Source organism: Alexandromys fortis, unplaced genomic scaffold (genome assembly GCF_014885135.2).
Source record: "Alexandromys fortis isolate MF-2015 unplaced genomic scaffold, M_Fortis_MF-2015_v1.1 scaffold_222, whole genome shotgun sequence".
Classification (NCBI taxonomy): Eukaryota; Metazoa; Chordata; class Mammalia; order Rodentia; family Cricetidae; genus Alexandromys; species Alexandromys fortis.
The window spans coordinates 1,307,180-1,331,102 of NW_026068108.1; the positions used below are offsets into that span (position 1 = coordinate 1,307,180).

General features: G+C 45.8%; 1 protein-coding gene across 2 annotated transcripts in view; it reads left to right on the plus strand.

Moving 5' to 3' along the window:
• Cstpp1 (centriolar satellite-associated tubulin polyglutamylase complex regulator 1) overlaps window positions 1-23,923 on the plus strand; it is a 180,804-nt gene that overhangs the window by 141,357 nt on the left and 15,524 nt on the right. For both annotated transcript variants that reach the window (XM_050124336.1, XM_050124337.1), the window contains exon 4: window positions 11,486-11,570. In XM_050124336.1, coding sequence (XP_049980293.1) covers window positions 11,486-11,570 — 85 coding nt within the window. The remainder of the gene's footprint in view (window positions 1-11,485; window positions 11,571-23,923) is intronic.

Sequence of the window (23,923 nt, forward strand, 5' to 3'; positions counted from 1 at the left end):
CAGGAACTGAATCTAGGTCCTCTGCAAGACGAGTGTTTTCATAGCCACCAAGCCATTGCTCCAGCCCCTGTGCTGTTTTCTGTTTGTTGGTTCGTTGGTTGATTTAATGTTTTCAGATGTATTTATTTTATGTGTATGAGTGTTTTGCTTGCATGTACATCTGTGCTCCTGTGCTTGGTGTCCAAGTTGGAATCCCCTGGAACTGGAGTTACAGACACTCCTGTGAGCACTGAAGGTCATACTCAGCTCTTCTACAAAAGCATTAAGTGGCTGGGTGGTGGTGGCACACGCCTTTAATCCCAGCACTCAGGAGGCAGAGGCAGGTGGATCTCTGTGAATTCAGGGCCATCCTGGTCTAAAAGAGCTAGTTCCAGGACAGGCCCTAAAGCTACAGAGAAACCTTGCCAAAAAAAAAAAAAGTCATCTCTCCACCCCTGAGTTTTCAATCTGTAGCTCAGTTCCTGTAGTAAGGAGCTGTGGGCTGCGTTCCCACCCAGCTCCCACACGGCTAGCTTAGCCCCAGAATAATTACCTGGAAACTGTATTTTTTTAAACATTGTTTGGCCCAATAGCTCTCGCCTCTTACTGGCTAATTCTCACATCTTGATTAACCCATTTCTAATCTGTGTAGCACCATGAGGTGGTGGCTTACCGGGAAGGATTTTAGCCTGCATCCGTCTTGGAGAGGAGAGCTATGGTGTCTGCTTGACTCAGCTTTCTTTCTCCCAGCATTCTGTTCTGTCTATTCTGCCTATCTAAGTTCTGCCCTATCAGGCCAAGCAGTTTTCTTTATTAACTAACCAATGAAAGCAACAGATAGATAGAAGACCCACCTACATCAAGTTCCCAATCTCCATTATTTTAACCTGGGTAAGGACCATTGAAGAGAAAGTTCAGTGAGAAAGGATTTATTTTATCTGTGATTGTCTTAGTCAATTTTTCTATTGCTGTGAGAAGATACTATGACCACAGCAACTCATTATAAAAACCCACATAACTGGGGCTTGCTTACACTCAGGTTCAGTCTATTATTGTCATTGTGGGAGGCATGGCAGCACACAGGCAGATATCGTGCTGGAGAGGTAGCTGAGAGTTCATCTGAATCCACAGCAGCAGGAAGAGAAAACACTGGGCCTGGCTTGAGCATTTGAAACCCCAAACCCACTCCCAGAGACACACTTCCTCTAATGAGGCCACGCCTCCTAATCCATGTCAGGTGGCACCGCTCCCTAATGACCAAGCATTCAAACATGTGGGCCCACCACAATGATATATATTAAAGTTCCATGTAAGATTTTTATTTTTAAAATGTTTCCCTTGCTGGGCAGTGGTGGCACATGCCTTTAATCCCAGCACTTGGGAGGCAGAGGCAGGAGGATCTCTGTGAGTTCAAGGCCAGCCTGGTCTACAAGAGCTAGTTCCAGGACAGGCACCAGTAACTACAGAGAAACCCTGTCTTGAAAACCCAAAATAAAATAAAATGTTTCTCTTAATGATTTTTTTTACCTTCCTATACTACAACGTGTGTATTTTGTGGGTGGGAAACTGAGACCCAGGAAAGTTGTAGCCAGGGGAATGTAAGCAGTTCTTCACTGACTCACACTGGGGCATTGCCTCTATATCACGACGTGCTGCTGAAGTAGAATAGACTTTTCTTTCCTAAAACAACCTGGAACCCTTTATTCTGACCATAAAACCCCACATAAGAAAAGTTTACATTCTTCAAAGCCTGAGTGAATTGTTTCAGCTCTCAAGGAAGCCTCTCTCTCTCTCACTCTGTGTCGCCGCAGGGGGCTGAAGCTCACTCTCCACGTTAGCTCTTCTCCTGCTGAACCGTTTACAGCCATGGTAGAGCAGGACTGGAATGTTCCATCTTGGTTCTATGGTGCCTGTTTAAACGGGAAACATGGTTCTCTTTAGAAGTAAAGCAAGATAGCTGGGCATGGTGGCACACACCTTTAATCCCAGCACTAGCACTAGGGAGGCAGAAGCAAGCAGAGGTCTGAGGTCAAGGCCAGCCTGGTCTACAGAGTGAGTTCCTGCTCAGCCTCCTGAGTGCTGGGAGTAAAGGTGTGTGCCACCACTGCCTGGCCAAAACCCTGTCTTGAAAACCAAAAAACATGGGGCTGGAGAGATGGCTCAGAGGTTAAGAGCACTGGCTGCTCTTCCGGAGGTCCTGAGTTCAATTCCCAGCAACCACATGGTAGCTCACAACCATCTATGAGATCTGGTGCTCTCTCCTGGCCTGCAGGCACACATGCAGATAGAATACTGTATAAATAATAAGTAAATTTATTAAAAAAAAAAAGAAAGAAAGATAAAAAACAGTACTCTGCCGTAGACTCCCAACTCTCAGTAGTCCTATCTGAGGGGTCAGAAAATGGAGATGTAAGGTATGGGATTCTTTTGTAGCAGATCAGGATGTGTGTATATGATCTTTGATTGAAAAGTCCAAATCTCTCACCATTTGTATCTAATGCAGATGGTTCCTGGCCAGTTGCTCTTGTTCATCCTAAACATTGTCCCAAGATCATTGCCTTGTCTGATTTAATGCTTTGCCTAGAACCTCACTAGCCAGAGAAATAAGATAGCTACATCTCTTACTTGTGCTGTGTTTAGTCATAATAAAAATATAAAAATAAAGGATTTGGCTTCCTGCTTCTCTTTGAACATACTAAACAGATACACTGGGGAGTAGTGACTTGGCGGAGGCCAGAGTTAATAATGGCTCAAGTATTATACACCACAAGTGTTGTTGCAAGTCATTTCTTTTCGTTCTTTTTATGGGTCACTTCCCTTTCAGTAAACTAATTGTCATTTCCGTCCATTTATAACATGAAACAGCAGTGCTGCCAAAGAAGATAATGTTTAGGATCACACACTGTTTTCTTCTAGGCTTTGCTTGACAGCTACAGGGCCTTTAAGACTGGTGATCTTGCTGTAACTGTGGTACCAAGTGTTCCATGCAGAGGGAAGCTGTCAGATGCCCCCACTCTCCCTTACTTCCCTCTCCCTCCTCTACAGAGTAGCACTGAGCAGTATTTACTCAGCTGTGGCCTGTTAACAAAGCCTCTATACCCTAGGGATGGGAAGGGGTGGTGTGGTCATGCCCCAAACTCTCCATGGCCTTCCGAGCATCTCTTGGCAGAGCATCCTGGCTAAGGGTAAGTGTCATTTAGAGTGAGCCTTCATAGTTCCTGCAAAAATGCAGATAAAAACAATTGTGACTGAAAATTGAAGAGTCCACTTGTGGTCTGTGGTGTTCTCTGGCCTCTGTGGCAATCTCTATTCAAACCATGCAGCTGACCAGCCAGAGGTCACCCAGCCCTTCGGATTCCCTTGGCTTCGTAGCATCTCATTATCTCCAGGCCTGAGCCAGGTCCCGCTAATGCAGCTGACACATAGGCAACCCACACAGATGAGTTCAGACTGAACCTGTTGTATCCCCACACTTGGAGGGCCAACAGTCCTGGGCTCACTCACTCTGAGGGAGACAAAGATATACCCCAAGTTCTTCCCTCTGGAACCATTCTGCTGCTCTGTGGGGATGGCTCTCAGGAGCTGGCAGACACCAGTCCCAGGCCTCTGAGTCTACAGGCACCTACCACCACAGTTCTCGTGAGACAATGTGGGCACACCTGGCGGTCTGCAGAGAGGATGTAGAAATGACTAAGCTGCCTCCACAGAGCTTCAGAGGCAGGGACGTCCACAGTAGAAGACAGGCCAGATGTGAACCGCCTCTCTCTGTTCCCACAGATGAGGCTAAGTTAGCTTGTGAGTGCATTGTGTATTAATCATTTCTGACTAGATTAATTTTCTTAGCTAAAATAACCTTGTCCATCAATCTCTAGGATTAGGATTAGGGTAGAGATAACCAAAAAAAAAAAAAAAGAATATTTCTAGTCTGGGTGCTTCTTGTCTTGAAGGTTCTCATGCTGACGTTGCTCAGAGTGCAGTGTGCTTCTGCGAGCTGACCGCTGGCTTCCGTGGGTCTTCATAGTAAAAGTGGCCATTCATTCCCTTGAAAACATTTAAGCTTGGGGAGAAGATTCTAGGACTCACCCTGGCCATGGCACACCTGCCTTGATGAATTGTTTTTGCTGATAGTTGTAGTGTCTATGAAACAGGACATGTGCATTTTCCGTTCTTCGCAGCTTCTGGAGTCTCTCAAATACCCATTTGCAGAATACTTCTTATTCCTGGAGATCTCCTTCTCTGCATTCACTCTTTGCTGTAGTTTCTTCTCGCTCACTGTGATAAAACTCTCTGAAAAAGGAACTGAAAGGTTGAAGGGTTATCTGGGTTCACAGTCTGAGAAGGGAGACGTCCAATGTGATAAGGAAGCTTTGAGATCAGGGGCAGGAACAGAGTGGAACCAGGCTCTAAAACTCAGAGCCTGCCCCCAGGGACACAGTTCTCCAGCAGGGCTCTGCTCCTAAAGGCTCCATAGCCTTTCCAAACAGTGCTGCAGCCTGGTGACCATCGTTCTGCCCCTGTGAGCTCTGCCTTAGGACACTGTGTGACACATGGCTGTGTTAACTCGATCCTTCAGCACACACTCATTGCTAGTGTCAGAATTTAGCTGCATGTTGTGGTTCAGTCCACATTTCAGGACTTCAAGCTTACTCTTTTTTATTTTTTTGTTTGTTTGTGGGATGGTTTGAGACAAGGTTTCTCTATGAAGCTCTGCCTGCCCTGGAACTGCTTGCATAGACTAGGCAGGCCTTGAACTCACAGAGATCAGCCTGCCCCTGTCTCCCTAGTGCTAGGATTAAAGGCGTGTGCCTCCACCCCTGGCCCAGGACTTCAAGCTTAAATCAGTTCATTTTAAAACAGTATTGCAGTTTTAAACAGATTAGCCACATTGCTGATTCTTTTGATAAAGATATCAGGTATGTAAACAACCTCTTCTGGTTTTTGCTTTTGTTGCTTTGTTTTGTTTTGTTTACAGCATTCCTGTCAGGTAGGAACTGTGCAACGCACACTTTTAAACAAGGAAGCCAAGGCACAGAGAAGTTGTCAAATTGGTCCGCTGCTCAGTGCTAGAACCAGGTTCCGCACCAGCACAGCTACCCTGACTGACTGGCCTCCCTGCCTGGGGAATTAGCCTGCCTGAGGGCTTCTGTTAGTCACCTGACATCAATAATCCTGTGTCGGAAGCTAAGGCTTCCATGAACCAACTAGATTCCACCTGTTAGGAGAGAACTCTCGTGGCCTTTGGAGTCAGAGTTAGGTCTGAGGAGCAGCCTTCTAACCCAGCTGTTTCCTTGAGAAAATAATTGACCTCCCAGAGCAGAGTTTCTCTGTTTCTGAAACAGTCGTGCCAAATACTAACAGTGCTCGTGATGGGCCAGACATTAGTCTATGCATTAACATTGACTCACAACTCTACGATGCTCATACACAATATCTTATACGTGGTGAAACTGGGGCATGGAGTTGTTAAGTACGTTGAAGTCGATGCCAAAGCTAGCATTTAGTCCTGGGCGCTCTAATGTTCGAGCCAGAGCACTGTGCGGCCTCTGGAAATGATAGAATTAGAGTGGCAATCTCTCTGGCCCTGGGCCAGTACCCAGTTGGTAAGACTAGTGGAAGATTTTGAAGAGAGTTCAGCAATTCTGACCACCCACACAGGGAGAAGCACTAATTTGTGGATTTGATCTTATACAAAGTCTTTGCCTTTGAACTTTCAGGACCTGCTGGCTGAGCTCTCCTAATGGTGGGGGATTCCTTTCGAGAAGCATCTGTGGGTACTTGCCACTAACTTCCCTTCCCTGCACCTGCCTGACGCCGAGGCTCACAGGTGGGCGGGGTTAGAGCTGCAGGGCAGCCAGCCGCGCAGGTGTACTGCTTGCTGTAGGCGGCTTCCCCTAGCGGGCTCCAGCTGCTGGGCTAAGCTTCAGTATTTCCTGTTTACGGTAATTAGAACCTTTCAGTCTCAATTTCTTACAAGAAAGATTCCAATTCATTAGGATTGTCTCCTTGATTCAGTTCGCCTGGACCTGGTTATTGCAGTTTGTTTGGGGTGGGGGAGACCAGCGCCCGAGCCTTCCCATAGCGGATTGGTAAAACCAAGGTGCTGAAGTGTTAGCTGAGTTAACTCTGTAGCTACTGCCACAGTTCCATCCTTGTGTACACACAGTCTGAATTCTCGTGTCTATGAAATGGGGATAAAATAGTGACAATTAGGATGGCCAGATGACTCAGTAGGTAGCTGCAAAAGCCTGACAACCCAAGTTTGATCCCAAAACCCGCATAAAGATGGAAGGAAAGAACCAATTCCGCAAAATTGTCCTGAGGCCTTCAAAGGGGTTCCATGGTATGCACACACACAAATGAAAAAATAAATAAATCGTGAAGATTAGCTGGTGGCTCACATCTGCAATCCCAGCACTCAGGACACAGGCAAGACATTTGCTGCCAGTTCTAGGCAAGCCTGGTCTAAGCGTGAGTTTGCTGGGGGGGAGGGGGGGAAAAGAATTAAGATGAAAGTCAGATAGTGCGTGTAAACCAGAAAGAAAGCAGAGTAAATACTCAAAACACCAGTAACTAGTATTTCCATTAAGCCCGTCTTGTCTTTAGAACTCCTCATATCCTCCTGTTTCTCAGACTCTGGGCTCCCCTCCATGATCATCGGCCATTAGACCTTCCAAGCTCCCACGCACGCACGGACGCACGCACGCACGCATCTGTGACTCGAGAGTAGAAACGGAGTCAGCGTCGTGAGGCTGCCGTGAAGTTCAGTGCAGATTCGAACACCAGACACAGAGCTGGAAAAGTACACACTCCTAAGGGCTGCTAGGAAACTCTCTGAAAGCCTGAAAGCCCAGTGTGCACAGCAGCCTTCAGGGTTAACAAACGCCTGAGCGAGTTGGGGCCTTAAGGCTCTCTCTGTGGCTGCTGCGCCCCTGTAGTGCTGTGCCGGGGATGTAGGAGGCAAGTGCTGATGTTAAGGGAGTAGATGCAGAACAGAAATGCGTTTGTTCAGGCAGCCTTTCCAATCATTCAAATGCACCAAGCAGGGAAAAAAAAAAAAAAAAACCCACCCCAAAAGGTGGTTTCCTCTCCTCTCCTGTCTTTAACTCACCTCCCCACCCTCCCCCGGATTTGAAAACAAACCAAAACAATTCCAAGTGTTTGATGTTACTAAGGTCCAGACATTCTGCTAAGTACTGTAGAGATAGCATCTCTTTTGACTTCAATCCTGAAAAGTAACCCCAGCTGTCCCCAGTTTACCGCAGAGAAGCTGAGAGGGAGAGATGAAGCAGTTTGCCTGGGGTTCCATACCTGAGTTAAGGAGCCGTGGTTTGAAGCTGAGCCAGTGGGGTAGTTGGATTTCGGAACCAGTCTTTCCACTTGTGGTACCCTATCTCCAGATAGGGTTGGCTCTCCCTTGCAGTTCCCTGGCCTTGATATTATCTGGCTGGTGCCCCCCCCCCTTTTTTTTTTTTTTTTTTTGGTTTTTCGAGACAGGGTTTCTCTGTGGCTTTGGAGCCTGTCCTGGAACCAGCTCTGTAGACAAGGCTGGCCTCGAACTCACAGAGATCCATCTGCCTGCCTCTGTCTCCCAAGTGCTGGGATTAAAGGCATGCACCACCTTTAATCCCAGCTGCTCTAATCTGAACTGCTCTCTCAGACGTGAAAGCTGTTTTGCTTGTTTCTTCCTGAGCCTCTTTCTGTGACTGACTTCCTCACCCAGCTTTGGGGAGAGTCTGTTCCAGAAATGGTGGGCAGGAAGGTCTTCTGGTTTTAGTAGTTTTCAGAGCCTTTGTTACATTAGAGAGGTACAAAGGAATATATAGAACCCTTGGGAAACAAGTATTTGAGTTATGTGAGTTAGAGCAACACCAAGAACCTAAAGGGAAGATGGGAGATAGCTCGGGCTATTCAGCATGAGGGCCTGAATTCAAGCCCCAAAATGGATGTAATTTTTTTTAAATATTCATTTATTTATTTATTATGTATACAATATTCTGTCTGTGTGTATGCCTGCAGGCCAGAAGAGGGCACCAGACCCCATTATAGATGGTTGTGAGCCACCATGGGGTTGCTGGGAATTGAACTCAGGACCTTTGGAAGAGTAGGCAATGCTCTTAACCTTTGAGCCATCTTTCCAGCCCCAAAATGGATGTGATTTAGAAAAAAATTTAGATTAGAAAAGGTTTGCCGACACCTGAGGAATAATACTCAAGGTTGTCCTCAGGCCTACATACACATACACACATACAGACATACACACACATACATACACACATATACAGACACCTACACACACACATATACACACAGACACACACATACATACACACATATATACACATATACAGACACCTACACACATATACACACAGACACACATAAACACATATACACATACATACACATACATACACACATATACACATACATACATACATACACACATATATACACATATACAGACACCTACACACATATACACAGACACACATAAACACATATACACATACATACACATATATACACATACATACATACATATATATACACATACACACATATATACACATACATACACACATATATACACATACATACATACATATACAGACACCTACACAAATATATACACACATACACACATATACAGACACCTACACACACATACACACATATAGATACACACATATTCAGACACCTACACACACACACACATAAACACATATACACAGACACACACACACATACAGAGAACCTAATGAGGAGCTAGAGGTATACTTCAGTGGTAAAGAACTGTGTAGTATATGAAAGTTTGACCTCTACCACCTTAAAAACAGAGAAAAAAAATACATAGGAAACCAGGAGGTAGAGACTGGTTCCTTTCCTTCCTGTTTTCTTCTACTGTGTTACCATACACATCTTCTTCCCACCGTGTAACCATAGACATCTTCCCACCATGTTACCATACACATCTTCTTCCCACCATGTTACCATAGACGTCTTCCCACCATGTTACCATACACATCTTCTTCCCACCATGTTACCATAGACGTCTTCCACCATGTTACCATACACATCTTCCCACCATGTTACCATAGACGTCTCCTCAAGGTGACTGTCCAGGTGACTTGGACTGTGTACTAATTCCTGTGCAGTCTTTGGCCACACTTCCAACAACAGTGTCAAAGTTCAGCATAGAAAGCACTGGAGGATTCCGAGGCAGTACTGTCAGACAGCATCCTCCTCCACACAGTGGCCTTTTCTCCTCCCCACCACTCCTGTCTAGTGGTGACACTGAGCAGCCATTACTCCTGTGCTTGAAGAATATAACCTCCTGCCAGACTGCCCGGGTCAAATGAGTGAGAAAAGAGTGTGAGGCCCCCGAAGCCAAAGTCAAGGCCACAAAAGCCCTCTTGATCCCCTGACCTACTTCAACGTTGAGTCTGCTCTTTTGGTACCCCTGCCTTTGGGACTGTGGTTAGTTTAACTCAGTGCCCCTACCTGGAAGTGAGTTGTGATGAAAAAGTAGTTGGAGCCCAGGCCTGACCCTAGAGGTTTTGGAGTTTTCTCTTAGAAAAAATATCAAGCAAATGAGCAGGGGCAGGAGACCTGGATTCCTGCGGCTTGGGCTGTTGGGAGCTGTTGGGGGCTGTGGACCCCCAAACCCTGAATTCCTTGTGAGCGGCTTGTTTTTTCCCGTGTTTGCAGCTGCTCTGAGCACGAGACCCTGATGGCAGGCTGGTGGGTCTGCAGCTGAAAGACCCTGAGAGCTGGGGCGTTGCCGAGCCCTATATATTCTTCCCCTGAGCACAATAAAACTGGCATTCTTGTATCACGAGTGACCCATGTCCCCATGTCCGTGTCTCTGTCTGTGCGTGCATGTGTTGTTAAGTCTCCAGCTTGGTTCCTGGCTCCCTCCTCCCACTTAGGATAACTGCAGCCACATTGCTCTTGCTTCACCATGAGCTTGGCCGTCCATGTTTGAAAGCCAGTGCTCCTTGGGAATTCTTGAAGACTGCTGTTGACTGGCTGACCCAGAGCCTTTTAGCTGTAGTGCAGGCTGCAGCCAAACAACCGCATGGGGAAGCATCGGTGTGGTTCCTCTCTCAGGACACTGTGAGCCTCGCTGCCATTCGCCTCTCTGGCACATCTGGCCTACAGAACGCCTGGCTCGTCTCTCACAGCACTGCTTCTGGAGATCAGGAATTATTTGTTTGCCACAACTGTGTATATTGGACCTGTCTTGGCTTTCTATAACAATATGATGACCGGATATGTGTGCAAGCATCCCAAAGATGTCAGCCTGCGGCAGTCCTGGGTGGCTTCTGTGCTGTGTGCTCCTCCTGACTTGTCCTCTCTCCACCCCAGTCCCATGCATGCAATATGTTTTCCTTACTGCCTGTTGATAATTTTAGATGGTTTTTTGGGCATGCAGTGGTAAATATTGCCATGCCAGAGACTGTGAATGGACTCAAACAGCCTTGGCATGACTCGTCCCCCCACTTCTCGAGTCAGGGAACATCAGGGTAGGAAGATAGACAAAGGGGCTTTCTTGTTTCCTCTCTTCACTTGGCCAGGTCTTGGGCCCATGCAGCTCCTTTGGTCGGAATACTATAACTGGTGCCTCACCCAGGGGTGGCTTGCTAGTTACTAGTCCTAAAATCTTACCTCATGGGCAAGCTGTGGTATACTTCTTTAATCCGAGCACTCAGAAGGCAGAGGCAGGTGGATCTCTGTGAGTTTGAGGCCAGCTTGGTCTACATAGTTCCAGACCAGCCAGAGCACCACAGGAAAGAAAAACCTCCGTCTTTTACTGTCGGGGAGCTCGTTACCTTCTAAGAGTCTGGGGATTAGAAATGCTAGGCAGAGTAGACAGAGACACAAAAGACACAGAGACATAGGATAGTGCCGGAGGGCAACTCTGAATCTGCCCACATTTGTTTTCCATATGCTTATATACCCCAATACAAAAAGGGTGGAGAAGGCAAAAGACTGCTTTAACACGACACACAATGGGCGTGACACAGGACTTGAGACATCAAGTCACTATTTCCTGAGTTAGCATTCTGAAGTTTGGGGCAGGGTATGCAGCGAATAAACCCTAGACCAAGAGTCCTGGAGGCAGCCACTCCCTATGTCAAACCTCCTGTTCTAAAATGAAGGGGCAGGAATAGGCTTGAATTCTTTGACCTTTGGTCAAGGTGGAGCAGATCCACCTCTATGAGCCTTCTTAATGTCCAAGACACCAAGTAACCACACCCTAGGTCAGGGTTTCTTGTTTGTAGCCACACCTGTTTTCAACAGCTTTGAAAGAGTAAAAATGAGCTCACACTCTGACCTTTAGTCACGGTGGAACAGCTCCCACCTGGGAACCCCACATTTTACACTGACTTGCTTCTCCGGCTGCAGCAGCATTCTAAAGACTGGGCCTCAAAGCCATGACATAACCAAGGTGGGCAGTGGCCTGAGCTGCAGTCCTAACGTGCTCCTTTTCATTGTGCTGCAGACTTGCTGACCATGAGGGAGTACCACTGTCTGCTGCAGCTACTGTGCCCAGATTTCCCACTGGAACTTACTCAGAAAGCAGCCAGGTACGTATGTCCCAAGTCTGAGTCTTCAAGTCAGCTGTACTCTGTGGACCAGAGCTTCTCAGAGAAACCAGAACAGAGTATCTCAGAAAAGGCCTTACAAGTTGGGCAGTGGTGGCACAGGCTTTTGGTCCCAGCACTCAGGAGGCAGAGGCAGGTGGATCTCTGTGAGTTCAAGGCCAGCCTGGTTTATAAGAGCCAGTTTCAGGACAGCTAGAACTGTTGCATAGAGAAATCCAGTCTCAAAAAAACAAAACAAAGAAACAAAAAGTCAGAACTTAAGAACAGAAATATGAGCCAGGCAGTGATGGCACACACCTTTAATTCCAGCACTCAGGGAGGCAGATTTCTGTGAGTTCAAGGCCAGCCTGATCTACAGAGTGAGTTGTAGGACAGCCAGAGATACAAAGAAAAACCTGTTAGGAAAAACTCCTAAAACAAGTGGCTCTGCTGGCACAAAGAAATCCAGTCAGGTCAGATCAACCAAATCAAAAGGCCGTCGTTTTACTAGATATGGTGCTCTTGGGTGACGTTTTATTAGATATGGTGCTCTTGGGTGACGTTTTACTAGATATGGTGCTCTTGGGTGACGTTTTACTAGATATGGTGCTCTTGGGTGACGTTTTACTAGATATGGTGCTCTTGGGTGACGTTTTACTAGATATGGTGCTCTTGGGTGACGTTTTACTAGATATGGTGCTCTTGGGTGACGTTTTACTAGATATGGTGCTCTTGGGTGACGTTTTACTAGATATGGTGCTCTTGGGTGACGTTTTACTAGATATGGTGCTCTTGGGTGACGTTTTACTAGATATGGTGCTCTTGGGTGACGTTTTACTAGATATGGTGCTCTTGGGTGACGTTTTACTAGATATGGTGCTCTTGGGTGACGTTTTACTAGATATGGTGCTCTTGGGTGACGTTTTACTAGATATGGTGCTCTTGGGTGACGTTTTACTAGATATGGTGCTCTTGGGTGACGTTTTACTAGATATGGTGCTCTTGGGTGACGTTTTACTAGATATGGTGCTCTTGGGTGACGTTTTACTAGATATGGTGCTCTTGGGTGACGTTTTACTAGATATGGTGCTCTTGGGTGACGTTTTACTAGATATGGTGCTCTTGGGTGACGTTTTACTAGATATGGTGCTCTTGGGTGACGTTTTACTAGATATGGTGCTCTTGGGTGACAGTTTACTAGATATGGTGCTCTTGGGTGACAGGAAAGCGGGGAGCACATGCAAACCCGGAATCTCTTTAGTGTTTCTCCTCTGGGAGCCCACTTAAATACCCTGTGGGAGTGGGCATGCTGGGATTTGGAGTCTAGACTAATTTGGAGGCCAGGGGGGCTAGGATGAATGCCAGGGGCTGGGGCTCTCCAGACTTAACAAAACCCCTCTCAGAAAAAAAAGAAAGAGAGAAAGAAAGAAAGAAAGAAAGAAAGAAAGAAAGAAAGAAAGAAAGAAAGGAAGGAAGGAAGGAAGATGCCTCTTGTAGAATTCTGATAAGGTCTGGAGAAGGATCTGGCAGGTGGGGCACACCTGTGGTCCTCCTAGCACTCTAGGGGAGGCTAAGGTGGAAATTTTGAGTTCAAGGCCAAGGCTAACCTTGGCTCCAAAGCAAAACAAAACAGAATATTTAATTTTTATGTGTATATGTGTGTGTTGGTGTGAGTTTATGTGCAAGAACACCAGGAGGTAAGAAAAGGACATCAAATCCTCCAAAACTGGAGTTAGAGCCATTGTGAGCCACTTCATGGGTGCTAGGAGCCAAAACTAGATCTACAAGAGCAACAAGTGTTCTCAGCCACTAAGCCATCTCTCCAGCCCCATCAAATAGTTCTTGGGTGCCAGTTTTATGCAAGTAGCTGCTATAAATACCGAGGATAGAGTCATTAATAAAATGTATTCCTGTCCCTCACAGCGCGGTGTTTAACGTGGGCCTCTTGAGTACTTGTGCTGCCTGCCAGCACTCGCCATGTGTTACCCTGGCTCCGTTCACTCCAGGACAGCTGTTGTCTTCCCCTCCCTTCTTTGTATTTATTTATTTGTCTATAGAATTATGCATATGGATGCTTTGCCTGTGCACCACTTATGTGCCTACTGCCCACAGAGGCTCAAGAGGATGTCAGATCCTGTGGAACTGTGAGCCACCATGTGGACCCTGGGAATTGAACCTAGATCCTCTGAAAGAGCAGCCAGTGCTCTTGACCACTGAGCCCTTCCTTTTCCATTCTTGGTAGTAAACAGATAGAAGTTGCAGCTTGGCATCTGCCACACCCACTTCCCCCAGACCCTTCTAAGTGTGTAAGCACTACAAGATCATAAATAATAGGATACTTTGGAAACCACAAATCCTGGTCTAGATGACTCAGCAGTTAGGAGCACTGCACAGGCAAGAGGACTGGAGTTCAGATCCCAGAATCCACATAGCAAGCCAGCACCCCACAAACATCTGTAACTCCAGTTCCCATGGCCCTGACATGGCCTTCATGTGTGTACACAGATACATGCACTGCATACATATGCAGTAGATACCCCGTGCACGAATGTATACCATTTTACACACACACACACACACACACACACACACACAAATAAGCAAGCTTTTATTAAAAAATAATTTATTTATTAAGTATACAGTAGTCTGTCTGCATGTTTGCCTACAGGTCAGAAAAGGACACGGGATCTCATTACATATGGTTGTGAGCCACCATGTGGTCGTTAGGAATTGAACTCAGGACCTGTGGAAGAACAGGCAGTGCTCTTAACCACAAAGCCATCTCTCCAGCTCTAAACAAGATCTTTATTTTAAAGGTTTAAAAACAGGGTGGAGAGACGGCTCGATAGTTAAGAACATTTGTTGTTCTTACAGAGGACTTGGGTTCAATTTCCCAGCACCCACATGGCAGCTCACTACTGTCTGTAACTCCAGTTTCAGGGCATCCAGTGCCCTCTTCTGACATCCACAGGCACCAGGCTTCATGTAGTGCACAGACATACATGCAAGCAAAGTACTCATGAACATTAATAATAAATCTAAATTTTTTTAAATAAATAAAAGTTTAAGAACAAAAATAAATTCTTCTTTGTTGAGACAGGATCTCAGATAGCCCAGACTAACCTAGTGCTCACTATGTAGCCCAAAATGATCTTAAATTCCTTTCTCTGGAGAGATGGCTCAGTGGTTAAGAGCATTGCCTGCTCTTCCAAAGGTCCTGAGTTCAATTCCCAGCAACCACATGGTGGCTCACAACCATCTTTAATGGGGTCTGGTGCCCTCTTCTGGCCTGCAGGCAAACACACACAAAGAATACTGTACACATAATAAATAAATAAATCTTAAAGAAAAGAATTAGTTATTAGTTTTAAAAAATTCTGATCTCTAGCCTCTACCTCTCAAGTGTTGGTAAAAAACAAAAATTCTTAATGTCATGGTGCTTTGTACAGTTATCAACACAAAGAGGTTTCTAGGCCCCTGTGGGAAGAGGAAATGCACCTCTCACTATGAGGAATGGGCACATCATAACCAGCCATGCCAACAGCAATGTGAGGGATTGTGAGTGTGCCATACAAATCCCAGCACACTGGGGAAGTCCACGGGGGAGTGCCTGCAAGACTCCGCTCAGCTGTGTGTGCTGGAGAGCTCTCACCGCCCAGAAATGCTCCTGACTGTGAAGCTCTTCGCACTTTGTCCTGAAAGTCAGAATGCCAGCTTCCCCATCCAAGGGCCCAGGCATCTGACCAGAGTTCCAGATGTGGGTAGTTAGCTTGCAAGAAGAGGAACTGCCCTGAGCCGTCCACTGCCAGCTTCCTTCTTCAGGGCCCTGAGGTCTGGGCACAGGCTGCAGGAGGCTCCATCTGTGGTGATGCTTATGGAAAAGAGCCTGCGCATGATGGAGCAACAAAGCCTTCTGGCCAGGCCATGAGGCAGCAGGCGTGATGGGCTGGGAACACAGAGCAGCCCGGCCAGACAAGCCCTCCAACTCAGCATTCCTTCAGGAATGAGAAAAGTTAAACCTGTTTCCCCTATGGTCACTAGAGCATCTTCATCTCATCTTTCCTGATCTGCTGAGAGCGTGCTCTTGGGGCTTGGGAATGCAGAGAACTTCACAGCGTGTGTGAAGCCCTGGCTCAATCCCCAGCCCTGCAGAACAAGAGTTATTATCTCTGAGCCTTACCGTCCTTATTTGTAAGATGGCAATAATGCTGAGTGGTGGTGGCGCACGCCTTTAATCCTGGCACTCGGGAGGCAGAAGCAGGCGGATCTCTGTGAGTTTGAGGCCAGCCTGGTCTACAAGAGCTAGTTCCAGGACAGGCTCCAAAGCTACAGAGAAACCCTGTCTCAAAAAACAAAAAACAACAAACAAAAAAGATGGCAATAATAATTGTAATGTGCTTCAAATAATGCCTTGCACAGATTAAACTTGCAGTATGGGTTAAAGTAGTACTATCTAAATGTGACCTACAGGAACATAGGTGTGAGGACGAGGTGGATACGCGGTGAGGGAGCTGGAGAGATGGCTCAGTGGTTACTGCTCTTGCGGAGAACCCACATCAGGTGGCTCTCAGTTGCCTCTAACTCTAACTCTAGGGCATCAAACACCCTCTTCTGGCCTCCAAGGACACCACACTCATTTGCACACACAGGCAACCCAACATGCACATAATTAAAAACAACAAAACCTAAAAAGAAGAAAATGTGAATATACAGCCTACCAGAACCCATTCACTGGATGGCAGTAAGGACATCCATTCACTGTGCTGAGCCCTATTCCTATTTCCATAAATGGGAATAATAATAATCATAGAGTTTTGTGAGATTTCAGTGACAAACAGTGAATTGTCTAGCAAATCCAGTAAGTGTCAATTTAAGTCCAGTAAACAGGAGGCAGAGGCAGGCAGAACTCTAAGTTCAAGGCCAGATTGGCCTACAAAGCAAGTTCCAGGACAGCCAGGGCTACACAGAGAAACCCTGTCTCAAAAAAAAACAACAAAAATAATAGTTAAATCAAACGTCGTTGTGCAAGCCTATCCTCCCAGTACTCCTAAGGTATGGCAAGAGGATCAGGAGTTCAAGGCCAGCCTGGGATACCTGACGCCTTATCTCAAAACAAAAACAAAAAATAAAATGAAATAAGAATATATAAATAAGTAAATAAATAATTCGCTGTTATGACAATGTTGATATTATTATTACAAGATTTTTTTAAATGGATCCTGGAGAGATGGCTTAGCAGTTAAGAGCACCAGCTGCTCTTCCAGAGGACCTGGGTTCAATTCCCAGCGCCTGCATGGTGACTTACACCTATAATTCCAATTTCAGATCTGATGCCCTATTCTGGCCTTTACAAACAATGTGAATACATGGTACACAGACATACATGTAGGCAAAACACCCATGCACATAATAATAAAATAATAAGGTGTGTTTTTGCTTAAAAACAAATGAAAGTGCTTTCCAACTTTTTTCCCCTTTTTAACACTCAGACGATGATATCTAACAAGACGTCAAGTAAAGACAAGACCGCACCTGCTTAGAGCTCTGTCCTTCCCGCGGGTCCTTTAAAGCAATACAAGATTTGGGAGCTCCAACCCAAGGACAGATTTCAGGCAGTGTCCCTCCCGGTGCGGTCATCAGAATCTCCTGCGGGGCTTCTGAGACCCCAGGGAGCAGCCTCAGTCGGAGTTCAAGGGATCTAGGGCAGGGCTGCAAAGGCCCTGTTTCTAAAATGTCCCTGATACTGTGGGCCTGGGAACCACACTGGAGAACCACTGGTTTAAAGTGTTTTCCACAGACTCCCTCTGGCATTTTTGCCTAGGGTGTATTAAATTGCTTACATTCCCTTCTCTATTGTTTACCGGCTCCCTCACCAGAGACCACACATTTAGTCAGGTTCTGTCCCAGAGGAAAAGCGTTGTTGTCCGTGTAGACACGGTGCAGCAAAAGCACAGACCCCATAGAAAGTCCACTTTCAGACATAATCATTTAAATATAGCCTGCTGGGATAGGTGCAAGATCCCTGCCGTCCCGGGGATTCCAATTCCAGGTCTTCCAGCAACAAGCTGTGGTCTTAGTCAAGTCATTTAACTTTGATCGTGCCTAGAATCCCAGTAATCTCTTGAGGAAATAATGAATTCAAGTCCAGCCCGGGCTGCACAAAGAGTTCCAGGCCAACCTACACCGCATAGTGAGACCTTGTTTCAAAAACAATTATTTAATCTCTCTAAGTATTAGTTTTTCCATCTATAAAATAGAAATAACGATAGCTAATAGAGTTAAGACATTAATGAGAGGCCAGGCCGTGGTGGTGCACACCTTTAATCCCAGCTGTCTTGGAAAAACAAACAAACCAAAAATCAAGCAAGAAAGAAAAAAGAAAAGAAATAATTTGCTGGGCAGTGGTGGTGCACACCTTTAATCCCAGCACTCGGAGGCAGAGGCAGGCGCCAGGGTGCTGCTTGGAAAGGCAGATGTAGCCATTGCAAGTACAGAGAGCGCCAAGTGTGAGATCAGACGCTGTTGGAGGGAAAACGGAGGGAGGCGCATGCTATAGATACAGAGAGGGGTTTCTGTGGGACTCCAGTCTCTCAGAAAATAAAGCCAACAGTTGACAAATGGAAGCCAAGCATGGTGGCACATGCCTGTGGCCCCATCACTTTGAAGGTAGAAGCGGGCATATTCTTGTGAGTTTGAGGCCAGCCTAGTGTCTAGAGTGAGTTTCAGCTTAGCTATAGCTATACAGTAATACCAGCCTCAAAAAAATATTTTTAATGAAAAAACCTTAAATACATATATAGTATAGTGAATGAAAAGTGGTATCTCACTCCTGAATTCATTCTTCAAGTGTTTGCTGAGCGTCTGGTGTGAAGTGGCAAAAGAATTCTTAAACATGCTACAATGAACAATGAAAAGTATTTTCAAGACTATGGAAAGCAGTGTGGGAGAGAAATTTGATAACATGTATTTGTCCTCACACCTTTATAACTTGCAGGTCTTGTATTTTTATTTTACTGAAATTTTTTTGGTGAGGTTGTCCTTTTAAACTGACAAAACCTCTCAACTGTCAAACTGCATCAGAGATCTTTGAGAAAGATGAAATTTTATTGAGTTGTTGATTTAAAAATGACAGAGAACTTACTTGGTTGACACCTAGAGCTACCTTCAGGTTCCTCCATGGTTGCTGAAGGTCATATTTGCCTTTTGCTGTTTAGCACAGGGCGCCTGCCAGACTCCAGAAGATCCTGTGGGGTAAGAAATCTGTAGGAAGACAGGCTTACCTTGACCTGAGCAGCTAGGCTGTCAATTCCAGTGATTCTGTCCACATCTGGAGATCTTCAGTTTAGATGAAAGGCAGCTTTGCCCAGTGGTCAGCGCTTGGCAGTTGAATCAAATTGCGGATGGACATTATTTTGTACCCATTTGTCTTCTGTCTTCTTTGGAGGAAGTACAGTGCTGCTAGGGGCACTTCTCTTTTTTTTTTTTGTTATGAAAAGTTTTTTTAATAATTAAATATTTAAATGCCATATTCCCCAGATCTCTGAGCAGTTGAGGGCTGTTTATCAGGTATAACTACAGTATAGAATCTGCCTGGAGGGCTGGGTCTGAGCTTGGCTGTACTGGCTCTTAACAGGTAAGATTTACACTCATAAAAAGGCAGAAAGAAGAAAAAACTGCTTGCAATATAAGGTTAACGGCAGAACTGACAATAGTAGAGAACAGCTTAATATATCTTAAATGAGGGTTGGATTAAATATAAAGTATCTTTGTAAGAGACTTAAAAGTACATACCAGTTTAAAACATGAGACTTATTGTTTGTGTAGTCTAAAATGAGATGCAATGAACAATTATTACATTTGAGTTACATGTATGAACATACATACAGAGTGAACAGGAATTGGGCAAAGTGGATGCTCTTGGTGGGCCCTACCAAAGGCATGCCACTGCGCAAAACACACTTGCAACAGAGTCAGCAAGAGGAATTTAGAGACAAAACATAAGTAAATTGGGGGACCAGGCAGGGTATACTTCAGTAAAGTTGGCGGGACTTGGTCACCTGACCTGGCTCTCAGTTAAGATGGTGGTAAAGTCACCTGACCTCAGTCAAAATGGCAGCAGTCACATGTTGTATGTTGAGCTGCAGGGATTTTAAGTTTAATAATTAGAGATACATAGAGGCGTCATCTGCCCTGAGGCTGAGCTGCCATGCCACAAGCCGCAGTAGGGAGCAAAAGGCTGGAATTGAAAACAGCTACCTTGTGGATCCGACCAATCTTGTTGGCAGCAGTATCAGTGGCAGTGCCTGTGCGCTGACAAGTGTTAGAAAGCTCCCGTAAAAGAGGAGCTGGCAGGACACCAGCAGAGTGAGGATAGGAGCTGAAGAAGTAGGGCATTAAGGCCTGGGGTTTTGGGGCCTCTAAAAGGCATCCATCCCAGGGGGGACAGACATGGATGGCTTGCTACCCACAGCTGAAACTGTGAAAACCCATGAAAAAGGGTGACAACACAAGGCCTATAACAAGACATCTCCCCCTATAGGTGGGGTGTAAATCAGCACAAACACCACAGGACCTGTGGGAGGGCATCCCCTGACCTTGGGTTGGGTGCTATGGCCTGGCTGGAAGGCAGAGAGGCCAGAGGCTGCTCCAAGCAGCCTTTGACAGTGGGGGGAGGGGAAGGAAAGAAAAGAAAAGAAAAGAAAAAGAAAAAGAAAAAATAGAAAGAAAAGCTGAGTGCTGGAGAGATAACTCAGCAGTTAAGAGAATTGGCTGCTCTTCCAGAGGTCCTGAATCCAAGTCCCAGCAACCACATGGTGGCTCACAACCATCTGTAATGAGATCTGGCACCCTCTTCTGACCTGTAGGCATACATGCAGGAATACATGCAGGCAGAACACTTTATACATAATAAATAAATAAATAAATCTTTTTTTTTTTTTTTTTAAAGAAAAAAAGCTGAGGGACCCTGGGCCCAGTCGAATGCACCACACAGAGTGTGCCGTGCTAGAGCAGGAGGACTGACCCCCGGTCAGTCTGTTATGATTTTAGCTAAGGAAAGCAATCCAGAGATGAATGTCAGTGAAGGGCTCAACCATCCATGGTTGGGGGCTGTTCCCCCATTTCTAGGGATTGCCAGGAGCTCACTGGTCAATTCCTCAGGTTCAGAGAAATGATTAAGCTGACCAGAATTGAAGCTGGTGGTTAATGTAATGGGAAAATTAAAAATGCTACAGGATCCCTGAGACCCAGGCAGCTGCAGCTCAGGGACCTGCAGCATTTTTAGCTTTACTATTACAGAGATCCTATCTCAAAGTCAAAGGTATGAAGAGGGCAGAACATAGTTTAGTAGTCCATCCCTAGTGCTGTTTTGTGTTGTTGTTGTTTTTAAGTTGATCTTGGCAATGTGGTACACAACTTTAATCCCAGCACTTTGGAGGCACAACCTATGTGAGTTCAAGGACAGCCTGGTCTACTTACTAAGTTCCAGGAAAAAAAAATGAAAGAGTAGAAGAGAATATTTGCTTTAGACTCTAGAAGTTCCAGAACTTTTTAGTACTAAGAACATTTTACTTGGGTATGGTGGCGTATACACTTATAATTCCACTTGACAGAAGGATCAGAAGTTCAAGGCCAGCCTTGAATACATACCAAGTTCAAGACCAGCCTGAGCCGTGTGAGACTGTCTCAAAAACAAAACAAGAACTTTTAAAAGTTGAATTGAAGAACATAGATATTAGGTTATTCTCGGCAGTAATCTGAGAGTTAAATACTTCTTTGAAACGAAAAGGGAAAGGCAGGATTTGATGATTTGACTAGACAGCAGAGCAGAGAGGGCCAAAGAATTCCAGGTAAAATGTGCACCGAGGGTGCCTGCAGAGCGACGTGCTTAGGGCAGGAGGAAGGGAGGCCTTCTAAGCGGCACAGTAAGTGCAGGCCTTTACCTTCCCCAGACCTGTGTGGAAGTCCACGCAAGACTTCAGGCTTCTCTGGGATACTGCAGCTCTAAGTTGTCTGCAGGCAATGGGCAGTCAGGCCTGCGTCTTCAGCCCTTCTCCAAGCAGGTGCCACCAGAACTGGGAGCAGCAGCAAGAGCAGGAGCGGGGAGAGGCTCCCCCGAGGAAGGTCATTGCCAACAGAGTCCGGGGCTGTGTTTTCTTAATAGATACAGCAATGGCCTAGAATCTGTGTTTACAAATCAGAAAGACCTGGATTTGAATGAGACTCTCCAGCTTCTAGCTTGTGATCTTGGTTAGCATGTGAACCTGTGTCCTTGTAAATACGCTTACTGGACTTATCTCACAAAACCAGTTAGAGGACATAAAGCTCATCAGGTAGCATTTGCCACTAAGAATGGCACCTGAGTTCCATCTCTGTCCCCTTAAGCCATCCTCTGACCTCCACCCATGACTGTGGCATGACCTGTCCACCTCCATATTCACAAATCAGTAAATACAATTTTAATTCAAAAGATATTAAGCATTGTTTTTGTTATTAATATTGCTCTGGGTCAGATTTGTCTGGCCCTACAGGGATTGGAGTGCCCTGAAGGTAAGGTTGATCCATAGGAAAAGCTGTGGCCTATATGTCCTATGCCTTTTGAGGACTGAACTAGGCTAGCACATCTCCCACCCAAGCCTTCCCCAGTAGCATGCTCCCTGACCTTGGGGTCAGGTCACTGTGTGGTTTTTATCGTGGTCTTGTGCTCACAGCCCTGGCGTTAAAACAGCCTGCCAGGGCACCCTGTTAGCACAGACCAACTTGGGGACATGCTTCTGCCATCCCAATGAAGGACACTAGTCACAAGGCCTCTCCAACGATGTTCAGTCATGTAAAGCAGCTCTTCTTTTGAGCCTTGGCTAAGAGCTGGTTCCTCCAAAAGTGAGCTAGAAACTAAGTAGCTAGCTTCGGACGGGCAGCCTCTGCCTGACTTGGGAGCTGGTGGCCATGATCATCTCTTCTTTATATGTGAAGAAACTGAGATGCAGATAGAACTGGGACTTGATCCCCACGTCAGCACATCCAGAATTTCAGGGAAAGGGACCTGCTCATGCCACTAGAGCAGGGGTGCAGAGGAGGTTGGCACTCTAGGAGTTTGGACTGGAAGCTTGGCACCCGCTTGCCTCCCAGCCAGCCAGCTTGTCCCAGTTGTTGGAAGTCAGCAAGGAAGAGAGCAGCCAACCCGCTGGGACTAGCTCAGACCCTGCCAACTAAACTTACTTCATCACAGTTGACTGCCCTGGACTCCACCCTCCACATGGTTCTTGCTCAGAGCCAGCCTGAACCCAAGTGCCTGTATTTCTCCCCAGAGGCCTTCTAGCTAGCCCAGAGCTGTGGCCTGCAAGGATCCCTCCAGGATCCGATAGATTTGTGCAGACTCTTGTTGGCTCACACTTTTAATCCCAGGCTTTAGACCATCCTGCTCTACACAGTGAATTCCAGGAATTCCAGGATAGCTAGACAGCTAGGACTACACAGAGAAACACCTGTCTTGCGGGGGTGGGGGGTGGGGGGGTGGGGGGTGGGGGGTGTTCTGGCACAAGCATGATCAATAATTCAAATGTAAGTCCAGTTCTTGGAATCCCAGAGGTACTAACAACAGACTGCAGAAAAGATTCAAGAGCCAGATTTTCTTTTTTCTTTTTCCATGATATTTATTGAGCTCTACATTTTTCTCTGCTCCCCTCCCTGCTTCTCCCCTCCCCACTTAAGACCTCCCCTAAGGTCCCCATGTTCCCAATTTACTCAGGAGATCTTGTCTTTTTATACTTTCTACTTTCCATGTAGATTAGATCTATGTAAGTCTCTCATTGTTGTCTAAATTCTCTGGGATTGTGGTTTGTAGGCTGGCTTTCTTTGCTTTATGTTTAAAAACCACCTATGAGTGAATACATATGATAATTGTCTTTCTGTGTCTGGGTTATCTCACTCAAAATAATGTTTTCTAGCTCCACCCATTTTCCTGCAAAATTCAAGCTGTTGTTATTTTTTTCTACTGTGTAGTACTCCATTGTGTAAGTGTACCACATTTTTTATTCATTCTTTGATCGAGGGACATTTATGTTGTTTCCAGGTTCTGGCTATGACAAACAAAGCTGCTATGAACATAGTTGAGCACATGTCCTTGTGGCATGATTGAGCATCCTTTGGATATATACCCAAAAGTAGTATTACTGGGTCTTGAGTAAGGTTGTTTCCTACTTTTCTTTGAAATCACCACACTGACATCCAAAGGGGCTGTACCAGCTTGCATTCCCACCAGCAATGCAGAAGTGTTTACCCCACAACCTCTCCAGCATAGGTTGTCATCAGTGTTTATGATCTTGGTCATTTTATTTATTTATTTATTTATTAATTAT